Raw genomic sequence first — 18,186 nt, 5'->3', positions numbered from 1 at the left:
CATGGTGCAAGTGGAAACAGACACACCCAAGCACATGGCTGGTTTGGGGTGGGCTGGAGAGTGCATGTGTGGGTTTAGGAGATCCAGGCCAGGTCCTCGTGTGTGTGCGTGTGTGTGTGTGTGTGTGTGTGTGTGTGTGTGTGTGTGTGTGTGTGCATGTGATCAGAAGAGGGAGAGGCACTGCCAGAGAAAGCAAATGGAATGTGGCCAGACGAGCTCATAAAGAGTCGTGCATAGTTCACATCCCGGTCAGGTGGCCAGATCACCTAGTAACCAATTTGATTGGGTTTTTAAGGATTGAGGAATTCCTGAGATGGACCTGCCAATGGGGCAAAACCCACCATAGGCCACTCCTCAGGCAGAGGAGTGCAGAAATCAGTGCAGGTGCCTGTTGGGCAGCCAGAGTCAAGGTGTGAACAAGGGAGGCTGAGCTCAGCAACCAAGCATCCCCCGAATGCTTGGTCAGTTGGAATCACTGGTCCCTGACAGTGACCAGCTCTCCCCAAGCCTGTGTCTCTCCTCTCGTGTCCACCATCCTCCAGCTTGTAGGACCCCACCCACACTGCACAGCCCATCTCTCATCCTTCCTAGCCCCCAATTCCCTTTTCTGTGGCCACTTCCAGCCCGCCACTGGTCTGGAGAGGGACCCCACACCATGTCTCATTGGCAGCATCCTGAGCTGAGTAATGTCTCCAAAACTCAAGTCCACCCAGGACCTCCGAATGTAGACTTATTGGAAATAGATGCAGATGTAATTACCTGGGCTGACATCATCCTGGATTAGAGTGGGTACTAACCCCAAGGACTGGCTGTCCTCGTGAGAAGACCACAGGAAGACACAGAGACTCCTCACGTGGGGAGCAAGTGGTGGGTGGCACTGGCTGCATGATGGGTGACAGAGGCAGGCGTCGGAGTGGTGCCCATATGACAAAGAACACCGAGAGCTGCCAGCACCACCAGATTCTGGACCAGGCATGATGGGCTCTCCCTCAACCTCTAGGAGGAACCATCTCTGCTGCTCATACCTTGATTTTGGATTTCTGGCATCCTAAACTGTGGAAGAATAAATTTCTGTTGATTCAAGCCCCTAGTCTGTAGCAATGATTACAGCAGCCCCAGGGAACTCACGTGGGTGTTGTTCGTGTCCTTGTCTCTTTGTGTCTGTTCCTGACCCCAGAGAGGGTCAGCTGCCTGCAGACAAGCGTCTTCTTTTGCTTTAAGTGCTGCAGAGCCCTAGCCCGGAGCCATGAGGACCAGGGGTGTGTGAGTAGCAGGGGCTGGGTCTCACTGAATGCCCGTGCCTTCTGCTGGCACTTGGACTTCTCCTGTGTCAACCAAGAGACACAGAATCAAGACCTCAGGGCCCTGTGCCTCGCAGCCCCTGTGGCCAGGACATCGAGAAGGGACGGACTTGCTGGCTCTTCCACTCTCGGCCTTCCTGACTCCCCTTGAACCGGAGTAGCCCCAGCTCTGCAGCCCTTTGCCTTCACTCACACCCACCACCACCTGAGACCTAAAATCAGCACTGACCAACTTAAACTCAGCCCTGCACGGGAAGCTGCAATGAACTAGGCGAGTATGACGTAGCAAAATTCCAAAGCAATTTAATCCACCCTGGAATCTTTCTTCAGTATTAGCTAAAATTTTACAAAAATAAAACCAGTTCAAAATCTCCTCCAAATGACACCACACTTCACCCTGCTCACTGGAGCTCTGGATGTACATGTGTGAGACGGCATTGCTGTGTATCAGTCTGCTTCTCGGGTTTTTTTTTTTTTTTTTTTTTGAGATGGAGCCTCGCTGTGTCACCAGGCTGGAGTGCAGTGGGGTGATCTTGGCTCACTACAATTTCCGCCTCCCCAGTTCAAGGGATTCTCCTGCCTCAGCCTCCCGAGTAGCTGAGACTACAGCTGTGAGCCACCACGCCCAGCTAATTTTTGTATTTTTTAGTGGAGTTGGGGTTTCACCATGTTGGTCAGGCTGGTCTCAAACTCCTGACCTCAGGTGATTCATCCACCTCGGCCTCCCAAAGTGCTGGGATTACAGGCATGAGCCACTGTACCCAGCCCCCTTCCTTTCATTTTCTTCTGAGGCTGCTGTCTTTTGTGCCAGGTGAAACAGCAAGTGAGCTAGGCAGCTGAGTCGAGGCATTTCTCAGGCAGACACTTTGCCTTCTCTGTCTGTCTGTGAGAAATGTGGGTCAGGGACAAAGAGGAAACTGAGGACCCTGAAACTGAACCCTGTCCTCTGGCTGCCAAGCCCATGTTCGCCACCCCCCCTGCTTACTGCAGACACTTCAGCAAATTTAGAAAGTAGAAGACAAGGTTTATCATTATTTAACGTATGCCCTAAAATACATCTAAAACCTAAACTGCATCTTTAATAGCTGTTGCCGTTCTGAGATACTCAATCTGTTTGTCTAAGTCATTTTTACCATAAGCTGGCTGAAGTCTTTATCCACCATGATTCATCTGCTGCGTTCTGAGGTTGTAACTTTTCCTGGGGGTGGTAATGGCTGAGAGGGCTATGTTTACCGTAGCACTTGCGCCTAAGTCTCTGCCTTCACACTGTGGGAAATTGTCAGACGGTAATGAATGGCCCGGGTCTGGCTGAACTTTGCCACTAGACAGGCTTATTCTTGCGACAGTCTAAAGATCGCCGTTCCTATTATTTGGTCTGCAGGATTTCTATTGATTTAAATGTTTTGCTTATCTTCACATTTCATGGTGCAGGGCAGCCCGGGACTGATTTAAATCACTGCAGTCATTTGGGCTTAGTGTCAGGTTGTTCCCACGCTAATTTGGTCTGGGAATGGCTTGCGTGCAATCACCTGTTGGACACTGACCCCACATGTAGAGACAGGGTGTGCCCTCGGTGATGGGCAGTGTGGGGCAGCCCGGCTCATTCTAGGAGCTGCCCACATTTGGTCAATTTGTGACCAGGACAGAGCACACACTGATTTGGAAACTCATGGGCACTGAGGGGCAGCAGCCATGTCAGAGAATGAATTTGATTTTCCACCGTGGCAGTTAAGCCTGCATAAGACTGCATCTTGCACCAAGCGCACACAGGAGCATACGTGTGCCTGCGTGTGTACACAAACACACACAGAGTGCATGGACATCTCAACCGATGAGGCTGCGTGAGCACTGCGCTGTTCATCCCAGGGTTATTCCCTGAACCCTGATCTAGTCTCCCACCTCTGATAATTCCACAGTAAATCTGCTCTCATCATCTTCCAAAATTATGTGGTGCCCAGAAAAACATGAACCGGCCTGCTGCTGGATAGAGAAGGTCACCACACACACCTCCTGAGTTTGAGGGAGTTTGTATTTGGAACCAGTGGGGTTTGTGCAAAAATTCACGACCTCGGTTATGTGGACAGCAGAGGTTTCTGTGAATAAGGCCATTGAGGTCTCTGCCATCCCATCCTGAAATGAGCATGGACATTTCATCCTGGGATAGTGGGAAAGTTACAGGGCAGAAGCTCTAAACCGGGAGAGAGAGCACACCCAGGACCTCAGGAGGAAGGGGAATAAAGAGGGGGACTTAGAGCAGGCCTCTCAGGAGAGATTTCATGGTAAGAAAACAAGTGTGTGAAGCCTGTGGCCTCCAGGAATTAGCATGTGTTTGTTTGTTTTCTGTTCCCTTTGTTTGAGACATGAGCTCTGCCCTGCTGAAGCGCCAAGGTTGTCATGCTTCCTCTGAGCATGCTGGAGAGAGGCCACCAGAGCTTCAGTCATGAGGGAGACTGGCAGCCTCAAGTCCCGCTAGCTCCTTTCCATAAAGAGCAGTGATGTAACAGGGAGGAATTGCTCCAATTAAAAAAAAAAAAAAAAAAAAAAAAAGACTGGGCGCGGTGGCTCAACCTATAATCCCAGCACTTTGGGAGGCCGAGGCGGGCGGATCACGAGGTCAGGAGATCGAGACCATCCTGGCTAACTCGGTGAAACCCCGTCTCCACTAAAAATACCAGAAATTAGCCGGGCATGCTGACAGGTGCCTGTAGTCCCAGCTACTCCAGAGGCTGAGGCAGGAGAATGGCGTGAATCCAGGAGGTGGAGCTTGCAGTGAGCCGAGATCGCACCACTGCACTCCAGCCTGGACAACAGAGCGAGACTCCATCTCAAAAAAAAAGCAACAACAGAAAAACAAAACAAAACTAAAAGCAAATGTTCTTATACAAAATGCATCTCTTTTATTTTATTAATGACTAAGAGTAAGGATTGACTTCCTATTCTTCAGTAGTGTTCGTGTAGTTGTGTGGTTCATCTCTGGTACATGAGCTGAACTCTCTAAAAGCATGGAACCTGCCACTGAAACAGGAGCATACAGAAGATTAGGAGGGACAGGTTTTCTAGTACTTCAGCGCTCAGGAAACTTGGTGCTTCGTCCATGTCTTGGATTAGACTTGCTGGAAGGGGGCTGGGGCTAAGGCTATCTGCAGAGCCTCTCTTAGAGCATGAAAGTCAGCAAGGTGGTCTTTCAGGTGAAGAAGAAGCTGCCATCATTCTTGAGGAAGTCCTTGAGTCCTAAGATGACCAAAAGGCCCTGCTTGCAGGACCTCGGGGAGAACTATCCCCTGGACACTGCGTTGATGCTTTTCCACACCCAATTTCCCAAATCCAACAGTCTTGGCAAGAGCCCCTGGGCTCACCTGGGACTGGCGTCAGGCCCCGGGTAGACAACTGGGCAGTGCTGCGTACCCCCATGAGGGACACAGGCCAAGAGGCTTACTAAGGCACTGGAAGATTGGGTGGCTGTGGGATGACCAGCCCAATGATGGCCATGGGAGCCTGCAATGCTTCTGTATCACACTCTGCCCCACGCTCCCATGGGGGGTGAATCAACCCCAGTCATTCAGATAGGATGCCTGCCAAGGCTTACCCTTCTCTGCCCCTGGGGAGTTTTCACAGCTGGAGGAGAGGCAAGCCTTAAAGACAGGTCCTCACAGACGCTGCAAAACTGCTGTGTGTACAGAAGAGGGGTCTATGACAGGAGAGAGCTCTGTAGAACTGGGGATCACAAGGTCCTCTGCAGGCTGTGACAGGGTGGGGCAGGGTGGGGAACCATCTGTCCAGAATGATGGAAAGGAGTCTCAGTCTCTCTAATGTTTGCTCAGGCCACATGCTGGCTCTATGTACCACTTTTGTTAGATTAAGATGTGGCTGAAGTCAGTTCTAAAAATAAGAAAAGGCAGAAGAGCATTTCCCAGTGTAATTCTGAAAACATAGGGCGGTGGCTCTCCTAGTGTGACCCCCACCTGCAGTGCAGCAGCAAAGTCCCAGTTAGAAGTGCAGGCTCTCGGGCTCCACCCAGACTGACTCAAGCTTGAGCCCTTTGGGGGTGGGGTCCTGTGGTCTGTTTTAATAAGTCCTCTGGGTGATTCTAATGCACATTCAAATTGGAGAGTTGCTAGTCAGGGGGTGAAGCCACCATCATGGGGGTTTGGACAGCTGGCTCTGACAGTGGATAGGTAGGAGGTACAGGTGCAAGTCACCATCACAGCACAGCCTGGTGTCCCCTCTCACTGCATCATGGATAGGATGCTCAGGTTGGATCCCATGAAGCCGGAGGAAGAAGCACTAAGCACTGACTTCCAGATCCAACTCCCAGGCCCCCCTTCCACTGAGTAGTATGTTTCCTTAAGGTGCTGTGTCATATGACTTACCCACCACACCTGTTGGACTGCAGCCTCTTGGACACTCTCAGACCTGCCTGTCCCCTCTGTCATCACCCAGGAGTCTGTGTGATTATCAAGGCTCCAGGTGATTTTTAGGATCCGTCTGTTTTGAAGTCACAGATCCAAGGGAACGTCTGGAAGGTGAATTCTAAATGGCTGTGCTGAGTTTTAAACCATCGTATCTGTGAGACTGAGGAATAACTTGGATTTTTTTCTTCCTGGAATGAAAAGTGAATATACATTTTCAGGTTTCTTCTTTTTCATCTCCAAGCATATAACCATCTTTATACATTCAAAATATTTCCAAAATGTGCAGCTGAACATCTTTCTGTCATCTTACATAAAGAAATGAAAATTTTGAGAAACGTGGAAGCTTTTTCCCCATGAATTTTTTTCACGGGGAATTGTAAAACTCTCAGGATGAGTGCTTCTCACACCTCCTGTACGTAGGAATCATCTGGGAATGGTGCAGATTCTGAGGCTGTACGTCTTGGAAGCAGGGATGCTGAGAGTCAACCCTGATAACAAGCTTCCCCCCAGGCCCCTGTGGCTGGGCCAAGAACCTCACCATAAGTAGCAAGGATTTGCAACTGTCCTAAGGCTCGGGGCCAAGTTGATTGTGTTCATCACTTATATCAAGTGCCTAGAACAGTGCCTGGTACTGGGGAGGTGGGCAATTTTATTAACCCGTTCTCACGCTGCTAATAAAGACATACCTGAGATGCTCAATTTATAAAGGAAAGAGGTTTGATTGACTCACAGTTCCGCAGGACTGGAGAGGCCTCAGGAAACTTACAATCATGGTGGAATGGGAAGCAAACATGTCCTTCTTCACATGACGGCAGCAAGGAGAAGTGCTGAGGAAAGAGGGAAAAGCCCCTTACAAAACCATCAGATCTTGTGAGAATTCACTCACTCGCTATCACTAGACTACCATGGGGGTAATTGCCCCCGTGATTCAGTTACTGCCCTCCTGGTCATATGGGGATTATGGGATTATGACACTTAGGGATTACAGGAACTATAGTTCAAGATGTGATTTGGGTGGGGACACAGCCAAACCATATCAGTGATTAAAATCTGCTGAATAAGTGAATCAGTGACAAAAATGAATCAAACCACATATTAATTATTTTGGAACTGTTTTAATGATACAAAAAAAACCCCAAAAACAATGGTGAGATCTCTTGATTTCTAATTGAGGCATATCTTAAGCAAGAATGGAATTCTGCCTGAGTTGCTTGTCGTAAAATAAATCTAACCCAAGAAACAAAAGATGTTGTAGACACTGATGGAGGCGGATGTGACCGATGAGTTCCTGGGACCTGCTTTCTCAGCAGAGTGACCACAGCCCCAAGGTTCTCGGTGCGCTGCGTGAGCTCAGAGGGTGTCTGGAATGCAGACAGCGGAGAAAAAAGGCAGAAATGTGGTTTTGCAGAATGTTCAGAAAGATGTAATATGTGATGGGCAGCATCTGGCTCTATCCTTGTGACCCTGATAATTCTGAAATCAAACATGAATCTCCCCCACATTATTTTTTCCAGTTTCTATAATCATATATTGTTGACAACTTTTGCTAAAATTGGGTTTGAAGCAAAGGGAGTAAGCCTCCCAGATATGTTCCAGACACATGCTGAGGGGCTCAACCATTCTTCAACCAAAGAGGAAAAAAAAACCAGACAGACAGTTTCAGCTTCTGACTTTCAGGGCCATTCGTGTCTCCAACTTTTCTCCTCTCAATGGGCAGATAAAGATGTTTGACTGCTCCATCACTGAATCCCGTCCCCAGCGATTTAAGTCACTTTGCAAAGCTCTGATTGCAGGAGGTCCCAGAAAGGTTCAGTCCCTGGTTGTTCACTGGCAGGCTGGTTTGGGCTGTGGTGAACCAGCCCCAGGCCTGATGCCTTCACTTGCTGGAATGGTCTTTGACATACTCTCTTGTAGGTGTGGGGCGTAAAGAGAATCATGCGTGTCCCCAGTTTTTCACAGTATGATCCTTGCATTTTAAAGCAACAGTTTTGTTGTTTTGTTTGCCCACCATGCGCCAGGACTTCCAAAATGTTATCTGACCCAGTCTTCTTGCAGGTGCTCCTTTAATTGCTTACATTTTCAACATATTCCAACCCTAGCCTTGTCTGAGCACAATTTACATGATTTAGTCTAGACAGTGGGTAGTTTTATTTTTCAAATGACTCAATCACAGATTCCAGTGTCTCTGTCTCTTTAGTTGCCTATCCCCTGATTTCTTTGCAGTGGTTGATCTCAGATGGGTCCCACTTGTGTTCTGTGGTGTGTGCATTAGGCCGGTTCATGAAAGATAATCTAACCAAGCCCATTCCCTTCCTTCCCTCTCTCTCCCTGTGCTGTTGATACTCCAAGTATTGGGGAGGCTTCAATAGGATGCCAACACCTTAGCAAAATGAGCCCCAGCAGCTGCCAGTGCCTACCCTCATGCATGGTGGGCCTGGGAATGTGGGTGATGGTGCCACTGTAAAGATTGACTTGTCAAGCTTCTCCCCATCAGACCACCAGAAAGGATGGCTTGGCAAGGGTGTTCCCTGAAGGGCACTACTTCTTTCACGCTAGGCTCAGAGAACAAGCCTGCTATCCCCAGATATGCACAAGTTTCCTTGTGGCCACGCAACCATCATTGACACACTCAAAAAATACTCTAGACTTCCAGGCACTTCTCCTTCTATCCATACCTGAGATTAATTTTGGCCAGCCACTCCCAGTTGTAGAGAGAGAGAGATCACCTTGAATGATCTGGGTGGAGGGGGCAGTGCTTTCAAGTGGAGAGGCAAGAGGAAATGAGGGGTTACCCCAACCATCAGTGACAAGGGCTGGCCCTGGGGACAAGAGTTAGGGAAGAACCCAGCCCAGGTAAGTAAGTACCTTTGCGCCAGGTCCCAGATGGTAACATCAGCAACTGTGTTCTCTGAAATACCATAAATAGAAACCAAGATGTTAAGTCTTTTCATGTTTTTCAATCAGAAGGATAACTTGTAGGTAACTTTATTGGCAGAGGGATCTAAGTTTGTCCTTCCTTGCTGCCTGTAATTTGAAGAGATAATAATAATCTATGAATATCAGCTTTTTTAATCAGTATGCTTATTTATTTATTTATTTATTTATTGAGTTAGAGTTTTGCTCTTATTGCCCAGGCTGAAGTGCTGTGGCATGATCTCAGCTCACTGCAACCTCCGCCTCCCAGGTTCAGGCAATTTTCGTGCCTCAGCCTCCCAAGAAGCTGGGATTACAGGTGCCCACCATCACACCCAGCTAATTTTTTTGTATTTTTAATAGAGACGGGGTTTCACTATGTTGCCCAGGATGATCTCAAACTCCTGACCTCAAGGTGATCCATCTGCCTCAGCCTCCCAAAGTGCTGGGATTACAGGCATGAGCCACCACACCCGTCAGTATACTTACTTTTTAAAAAAGTGAACTCAGCCCCGACAAAGCCCAAGCCTGGGAACCCTCTGTTGAGACCGTATCATCCAACTCTAGCAGTTCAAATCCCAGCCTGCGCAAGTCCTGTCACTGGCCAAGGCTGTCTTCTGTCTGAACAACAGGAAGGGTTCCAGGAGCTATGTCAGCTGGTTGGCTTAGACTGCTTTGCTTGAGGCCTGGCCGAGCGCATGCCTGGTGCTTGCTTCTGGAAAAGGTGAGCAGGGATGGGGCTCGCTCGCGCACATCCTGGCCAACCATAACTCCACCTGCCTCTACGAGGCTCTCTTCCCCATTGAAGTCACTCTTCCCTCACTGGCCTGCAGCAGCGGGCCTCTTAGAAACGTGGGCACACCGAGGTTAACCAGGTGCCTGAGAGCCTGGGACCATGGTGACATGTGTGTGTTGCTCTCGCAGTGCACAGCCAGCTGTGGGGGTGGCGTTCAGACGAGGTCCGTGCAGTGCCTGGTGGGGGGCCGGCCGGCCTCAGGCTGCCTCCTGCACCAGAAGCCTTTGGCCTCCCTGGCCTGCAACACTCACTTCTGCCCCATTGCAGAGAAGAAAGGTGAGTGCCTGGGGCCCCTCAGCATGGCCTGGGCATGGGGCTGGAATGTCAGGTTTCTGGAGCAGTTCCTTGGAGGGCCTGGAGTTAGGGTCTTACGTCTGACCTACCTTTTCTGTCTTTGCATCTTCTCCAGTTCTACAATGAAATGGTCCATAGAGCTGACCCTGCTGCCTCTCATGACACCCCAGGACAACATAGATGGTCATGACATAAGCATGACTTCTTTCCTATATCAATGTTGTTCACTGTATTTAAAGAATCAATCTTAACTAAAGCAGCTTCTCTCCCTAGGTTAAACAAAAGCCTCCCTTATTAACTGGGTGCCCTCTAAATGCCATCCCTGTGCACACAGAAATTCCCCCAGCATTGCAGAGACAGATGGCCAGGCGCCCATTAAGGCTATTCTGAGAGATAATGTGGCTCGAGGAAGGCGAGTGGTTTGGCTCAACCAGAGGATTGGAGAATTGACATTCAGTCAACAGAGACTCCAATGGGTAGATGCATGGTTGAGTGAGTGGGTTCAGCACAAGAAGAAAATTTCAGTTTTGCAGGAAGCTTCCAAGAAGGGTCTTGTGAAAATAATGTGTTCCACAGGACCTGCATCAGACCTGGCGGCTGCCTTTGTGCAGCAGCCGCGGAGTGTGACAAATGCGCTTTTATTTGCCAAACAGAGCTATTAGCTGGCAACATCAGCCACTGCGCTCGGGATCACTGAGTAATGCAGCTCTGCTCATTTTCAGATGCCTTCTGCAAAGACTACTTCCGTTGGTGCTACCTGGTACCCCCGCACGGGATGTGCAGCCACAAGTTCTACGGCAAGCAGTGCTGCAAGACCTGCTCCAAGTCCAACCTGTGAGTCAGGACAGCTTTCCACGGCAGAGAAAGTGGCTGTGTGGCAGAGAAATTTCCCACAAATGAGCTGTACAATCTATGTCGGAATACATCCAAGGAAGATCAAAGCCAAAAGAAGAAAACCGTGTTAGGCTCTTTGACCAGGAGTGTATATATGCACGTTTCACCGTGAGCCTGCGTGCAGACCTGTGTCCCCGCGCACAAGCCTCTCCTGTTAGGCTGAAATGTGGCACCCTGGCAGGCACAGCTGTGGCTCGTGAGGCAGAAGGCAGGCTCCACAACGGGAGAGGCAGCTCTCACCCCTGCCTGTACTGCAGCTAAATCAAGTCAAAAAGACAGGCGGGGCTGAACTTGCTTAATGTCTGGTGCCTTATAAAAAGAAGGAAAGGCCATGAAATAAGGAAAACATACAAAATATCTGCCCCCAAGTTCACCAGCCTCCCCTCCCACTGGGGAGGCCCCTCAAGCCATCAGGAGTGACCAACTTCCTGAGTGGAGGTCAGGGGAGCTCCAGGAGGCTGCCCAGGCTCCTCCTCCTCCTCCCCAGCTGCTGAACATCTCTTACTAGGAACCTGGAGCCACCGCCGGAGCCAGCGTCATCTCTAGGGCCAGAGGACTGCATTCTGATTTGGGACTTTGCCTATGGAAATGAGAAAAATTAAATTCCTGCTAAGGTGCTTCCATCTCTTTCAGATTCATGCCTTGAAGGAGAGATTTTTATATTTTATGTTTTATCTTTCTCAGTTATTTGCAAGTGAGTGTCCTTTTAAAACCCCATTTCTTCATGCTTTTCTTTGTAAATGACAGATCGGAAGTATAGGTTACATCAAAACCCTACCATCCTGAGAAGAGTTATGGTTCTGCTGTAGCAGACGTCAGCCACACAGCCGATGTGACAATAACCTTAGAGTCCTGTGTTTTGTTGTTTTTGTGTGTTGTGAGATTTTAATCTGTTTTTTTTCTTTTTCTTTTTTTTTTTTTTTTTGGTGAGTCTGGCCATTTCTATAATGCCAGGTGGGAAGCCAGGCCGCGGGTGTTTGGGTGGGAATCTGCCCGGCGTCTCCGGCATGCCCCCCCACCCCCACCATCCTCAGTGCCGCTGCTGTTCTCCTGTCCGGCGCTGTGGCTCCATTCGGAAGGGGCACCTGGATATTTATATTTGCTGAAGCTTTATAATAAAGTTTATATTGTACAGTGTGCTTCTGAACTACCTCATGATTCTTCACAAGGTTAGTTTCTGAAATCAAAGGATGGAACAAACATACTGGGAGACAGGTCTCAAAGCGGAGGAAATGGGGCTCTAGACTGTAGGAGAAAACTCGAAATGGCCTAGAAGAAAGTGCCCCTGAGTAAAGGGGAGGCTGCAGGGGAGATGGTGGCGACTGGTGATGGTGGCTTCCTGCTGCATTTAATTAAAAGGAGGTGGGACCTCCCCGTGCCACCTCAACTCCTATTAGCCAGGCTTCTTCAGAGAAGCAGAACGAGTAGGACATCAAGAGGGTTGGTGGGGCGGGGGATGGGGAGGAAATTATTTTCAGAAATTGGCTCTCAGGATTGTGGAGGCTGGCAGTTTGGAAATTTGGAGGGCAGGCCGGCAGGCTGGAGATATGGTAAAAGTTGATGTTGCAGCCTCTAGTTTGAATTCCACAGGACAGCAGCCTGGCGCCCCAAGCAGAGTGTCTTTTCTTTCTTTTTCTTTTCTTTTTTCCAACTTTTATTTTAAGTTCGAAATTGTGCAGGATGTGCACGCTTGTTACATAGGTAAACGTGTGCTATGCTGGTTTGCTGCACAGATCATCCCATCACCTAGGTTTTAAGCCCAGCATCCATTAGCTGTTCTTCCTGATGCTCTCCCCTACCCCAATCCCCCACCCTCCGACAGGACCCAGTGTGTGTTGTCCCCACCCCACCTCATGTCCATATGTTCTCATCATTCAGCTCCCACTTACAAGTGAGGAAATGTAGTATTTGGTTTTATGTTCCTGCATTAGTCTGCTAAGCATAATGGCTTTCAGCTCCATCCATGTCCCTACAGTGGACATGATCTTGTTCCTTTTTATGGCTGTATAGTGTTCCATGGTGTATATATATCACATTTTCTTTATCCAATCTATCACTAATGGGCATTTGAATTAATCATGTCTTTGATATTGTGAATAGTGCTGCAATGAATATACACGTGCATGTGTCTTTATAACGGAACAATTGCTACTCCTTTGGGTATATACCCGGTAATGGCATTTCTGGGTCAAATGATGTTTCTGTCTCTAGGTCTTTGAAGAGCCACCACACTGTCTTCCACAACGGTTGAACTCATTTACACTCCCACCAACAGTGTAAAAGCGTTCCTTCTTCTCCACAACCTTGCCAGCATCTGTTGTTTTTTGACGTGTTAATAATAACTATTCTGACCGGTGTGAGATGGTATCTTACTGTGGTTTTGATTTGAATTTCTCTAATGATCAGTGATGTTGAGGTTTTTTTCATTTACTTTTCGGCCTCATGTATGTCTTCTTTTGAGAAGTGTCCAGTCATGTGATTTGCCCACTTTTTAATGAGATTCTTTGTTTTTTTTGTGTGTGTGTGAATTTGTTCCTTGTAGATGCTGGATATTAGACCTTTGTCAGATGCGTATATTGCAAAAATTGTCTCCCATTCTTAGGTTGTCTGTTCACTCTGATGATAGTTTCTTTTGCTGTGCAAAAGCTCTTGAGTTTAATTAGACTCCATTTGTCAATTTTTGCTTTCGTTACAATTGCCCGTGCCTATGTCCCGAATGGTATTGCCTAGATTTTCTTCTAAGGTTTTTGTAGCTTAGGGTGTTACATTTAAGTCTTTAATCCTAATCCATTTTAGTTGATTTTTGTATATGGTGTAAGGAAGGGGTCCCATTTCAATTTTCTGCATAAGGCTAGCCAGTTCTCTCAACACCATTCATTAAATAGGGATTCCTTTCCTCATTGCTTGTTTTTGTCAGGTTTATCAAAGATCAGGCAATTGTAGGTTTGTTATCTTATTTCTGCATTCTTTATTTAGTTCCATTTGTCTGTGTGCCAGACTGTCCCTGTGCCAGTACCATGCTGGTACTGCAGCCTTGTAGTATAGTTTGAAGTCAGCTAGTGTAATGTCTCCAGCTTTGTTATTTTTGCTTATGATTGTCTTGGCTATTTCGTTTCTTTTCGGGTTCTATATGAATTTTAAAATAGATTTTTTTCTAATTCTGTGAAAAATGTCAATGGTAGTTTAATGGGAATAGCATTGAATCTATAAATTGCTTTGGGTGGTATGGCCATTTTCATGATATTGATTGTTCCTATCCATGAGCATGGAATGGTTTGTTTGTGTCATCTCAGATTTCTTTGACCAGTCGTTTGTAGTTCTCCTTCAAGAGGTCCTTCACTTCCCTTGTTAGCTATATTACTAGGTATTTTATTCTTTTTGTAGCAGTTGTGAATGGGAGTTCATTCATGATTTGGCTCTCGGCTTGCCTTTTGGTGTATAGGAATGCTGGCAATTTTTGCACATTGATTTTGTATCCTGAGACTATGCTGAAGTTGTTTATCAGCTTAAGAAGTTTTGGGCTGAGACAATGAGATTTTCTAGATGTAGGATCATGTCATCTGCAAATACAGATAGGTTGACTTCTTCTCTTCCTATTTGAATATACCCTTTATTTCTTTCTCTTGCCTGATTATCCTGGCCAGAACTTCAATACTGTGTGTAAGAGGAGTGGTGAGAGAGGGCATCCTTTTGTTGTGGCAGTTTTCAAGGGCAATGCTTCCAGCTTTTGCCCATTCACTGTGATATTGGCTGTGGGTTTGTCATATATGGCTCTTATTATTTTGAGGTATGTTCCTTCAAAACCTAGCTTATTGAGAGTTTTTAACATGAAGGGGTGTTGAATTTTATTAAAGGCCTTTTCTGCATCTATTAAGATAAATCGTGTTTTTTGTCTTTAGTCTGTTTATGTGATGAATCACATTCATTGATTTGCATATGTTGAATCAAACTTGCATCGCAGGGATTAAGCCCACTTGATCATGGTGGATAAGCTTCTTGATGTGTGCTGGATTCAGTTTGCCAGTATTTTATTGAGGATTTTTGCATCGGTGTTCATCAAAGGTATAGGTCTGAAGTTTTCTTTTTTTGTTGTATCTCTGCAAGGTTTTGGTATCAGGATGATGCTGGCCTCATAATACGATTTAGAAAGGAGTCCCTCCTTTTCAGTTGTTTGGAATAGTTTCAGCAGAAATGGTACCAGCTCTTCTTTGTATCTCTGGTAGAATTCATCTGTGAATCCATCTAGTACAGGGCTCTTTTTGGTTGGGAAGCTATTTATTGTTGCCAGGCAGGCCTTCTATGTTGCGTCTGTGAAGTGCTTAACGTTTCAATCAATTGACTGTAAGCAGAGTACCTTCCGTAATATGGGTGGGCCTCATCCAGTCAGATGAAGGTTTTAAGAGCAAAGACTGAGATTTCCCTGAGAAGCAGCAATTCTGCTTCAAGATTGCACAGCCACATTGCCACATAAAATTCACCATTATGCCCCTTTCCCTGGGGTTGGATTTAACCTGCAGTAACTGGGACCCAGTGAGAAGCCACTACCACTGGTGTGACAGAGGCAGACACCTGCTCTCGGGATGTCAGCCGCTGGAATGGATGGCTGGTCCTACACGTGCTCCGGCTGCCTGGTCTGTGCATAACACCAGCTGTTGACGTGGCACAGCAGGCTCTGCACCACCTCTTCCAACGCACAGACCCACTCATGGGAGGAGATATTCCCAGTCCCATTTTACAGAGCAGAAATTCTGACAGAAAATTTATATAGCTTTTTCTGGAGTTGCCAGAGAGAAAGGGGGATTCTGCAGAATTCTACGGGATTCTGGGGAGCTGGGGGCAGCTTATTCCAAAACCCAGAGCCATCAGGTACCACAGTCTTATTGATTCACCCAGGCACTGGGGCTGTCCTCCAGACCTCTGTCCTTCAAACAGAGGCTTTTCAGTAATCCTTTCATCATATCGTCAGTAGCCCTTCATGGGACACCTGCTGACCTTGTCCCACGAAGGAGGCAAAAATGGCCAAGATGTGGGCCTGCCTTCAAGGGCTTTATGTTCCAGCAGTGAAATAATGTATGGCCGCAAATGGATGTACTATGAGGTTGACCATGACCACAGGATGGGGCTAGGATGAGGGGGTGGATTTGCTTCTGTTAAGGAGGGAAATGGTAGACCAGAGACCTGTGCTCTTCAACCTGGGCTCTTACAGTGAAACGAGAGCATGGGCAAGAGGGGCAGATGGAAGAAGCACCTATGACCTTCCCAGGATCCACCCATGATTTGTCTGTGACTTGCCTGTGACCTGCCCGTGGTCTGCCTGTGACCTGCCCAGGCTCTGCCTATGACTTGCCTGTGACCTGCCCATGATCTGCCCATCAGTTGCCTATGACCAGCCTGTGTTCTGTTCATGACCGTGCACTTGAGACAGATGCCGGCAGGAGAAGGGTAGCGTGGCAGGTGAGGGGTTGCCTAGGGCCCGGCTTCTTGGGGCTGCAAGACTCGTCATCCTGGCACCTGGTTAGCATCCCTCACCCAGGCCATCTCTGTGTCCCAATCGGCCACTCCAACTGGCCTGACACACCCCCACAAGGGGCTCGAGAGAGGCTGGCTTAGATCATATCAGCACTGGCCAAAGCCTTCATCTGCTTCTATGGCCAACATCACAACATCCAACTTGCGTGGGCTGCATTTGCCTTAGGCTATATTTAGCACTGGCTGTGTGCCAAGCCCTAAGATGAGTACTTCATGTGCAAAGCCCCACTTGACCCTCCCTTGGGGGAGGCGCCATCAATGGGCCTGTCCACGGCAGGAGGAAGAGGGAGCAGCACACCGATGCCTGGTGACTCTCCCAGGCCATGGAGCCAGTAAATGGCACAGCTGGGTGTTAAACTGTGACCTCGCACCTCACCCTGTGTCCCTCACCTCCTGTTCCTCTCTCAACTTGGTCTGTCTTTTGTGGACGCACAGTGCCCATGTCATCTTGGCCTCTGTGGCTTTGCCGGGCCATGTCCGTCATCTCTTCCACAGTGCAGCCCCTCCCTGTACACCACCATCTTCCTGCCCGCACCTCTTGGCTTCCTGATGTTCCAAGAGCTCCTCAGAGCCAGGTGCCTGGCCTTGCCCACCGAGCACTCTAGAAACTTCTGGCCAGCCGAGAATCTCTTTCCATCTGGAGTGATGGGGTTTGGGATTCTTCTCCTTGTTTTTGCACAATATAGTCTCAGTATGGTTGGCTGGAAACAAGCTCTAGATGTGAAGTTGATACCTACCACAGGGGTGACTTCAAAATCCAAGTCTAGAGAGACCTCCTTCACCTGCATCCCCTCCTGACATGAATATCTTGAACCTTCAGCCTCAGTGGATCCACAGGTTCACTCCCCTCTCCACTCAGTCGCAGGCCACCATGCTGTAAAACTGCAGCTCCCCAGCAGTCGCTGTGTGGTTCCTGGGCTGCGGGAGGCTTTGTCTGGGGGGCGCTGAGTTAACCTGATTCTCACAAATCACAGTGTGATCCTCACTGCCCTTGCCTGCCCTAGATGGGTGACAAGGGGGCCAGCCTGGTGCAGTTACACAGCCGTCTTAGCATCTGGACAGCGCCCTGGCTGATGTATAGGCGGACACCCAGCTGCACCAGGTGGTGAGACCCAGGCTTCTCCTTATTGCAGGGGGCTGCCTGTGGGGATTTTCTCCACTTGCTTCTCAGTTGCCTTCCGGAGCCAGGACAGGGCCCAGAGAGCCTTTGTTCCAGTCTCGCTGGACCCCCGGGAAGCCCACCAGGAGCTGCTCCATGGAACCTGAGGGGGAGAAGGGGGACATCCCTGTGTGGCAGGAAGCACAATGCCCTGGACTAAAGGCAGCCCCCAGATATTCCAGGCTGAGTGAAGGAGTCCAGACAAAATAAAGCTGTGCTGGAGGAGGAGCGGGGCTGGCCCCAGCTGGACACATCCCAGCCCGCAATCAGGCTGCCTCTTTCTGTCTCCCTGCAGCTCTCCAATGCCACCCCCACCCCCACCCCAGCTAGAAACACTGCTGCTCCAAGCTCAGCAGCCTTAACAGAGAAAGCCAGCGGGAGACTTGGGAAAGTGAAGAAACTCTCCCCAAAACCCCAGAACACTGCACCTTTCCTATGACAAAAACCATGTGAACCACCCACCCCACCCCTGTCATCGTGTCTGCATCCTGAACAGTGTGTGTGAGCCTGGACCAGGGGCTCGGCACAGGCCCTTTCTCAGCCTGGAATTCTCACTTCTGCATCGCACGGGATGGGTTCAGAGGCTCCTCAGGCCAGTTTGCCAGCGGAGTCTGCTCCCCAAGGCAGCAGGCCAGGCTGCCCCCAGGCCTCCCTGAACCCCCCTGAGCCCACCCTGTGATCTCTCCCTGGTGTTCCACTTCTCCCAGTCCCCTTCTGAGAGCTTCAGCAATGCCAGGTGCTGCACCTGTCCCTCCAAAGGCACCCTCCTGACCCTGCTCTCACTTATGCAAGTTGTGTGCCCTGGGCCCTGTGTTTGCTTTCTCACTTCCTCCATGAGGATGGGGTCATCTGGGACATCCTGCAGAGGCGGGCCTCCTGAGACCCGCC

At 48.8% G+C, this 18,186-nt stretch overlaps 1 protein-coding gene across 2 annotated transcripts in view; it reads left to right on the top strand.

Annotated features, from left to right (window-relative positions):
- The window catches only part of LOC105489455 (ADAM metallopeptidase with thrombospondin type 1 motif 16), a 181,162-nt gene extending 169,245 nt beyond the window's left edge, over positions 1-11,917 (top strand). The window contains exons 22-23 of one of the 2 annotated variants that reach the window (XM_011754286.3): positions 9,551-9,698; positions 10,439-11,917. In XM_011754286.3, coding sequence (XP_011752588.2) covers positions 9,551-9,698; positions 10,439-10,554 — 264 coding nt within the window. In that variant the 3' untranslated portion in view covers positions 10,555-11,917. The remainder of the gene's footprint in view (positions 1-9,550; positions 9,699-10,438) is intronic. The other variant, XM_011754287.3, reaches the window with a different exon arrangement.
- The last annotated feature ends 6,269 nt before the right edge of the window (positions 11,918-18,186 follow it).

This window comes from Macaca nemestrina, chromosome 6, assembly GCF_043159975.1.
Source record: "Macaca nemestrina isolate mMacNem1 chromosome 6, mMacNem.hap1, whole genome shotgun sequence".
NCBI classification, from domain to species: Eukaryota; Metazoa; Chordata; class Mammalia; order Primates; family Cercopithecidae; genus Macaca; species Macaca nemestrina.
The sequence above is the reverse complement of the archived record's forward strand: the minus strand, read 5'-3'. Positions and strand labels throughout refer to the sequence as shown.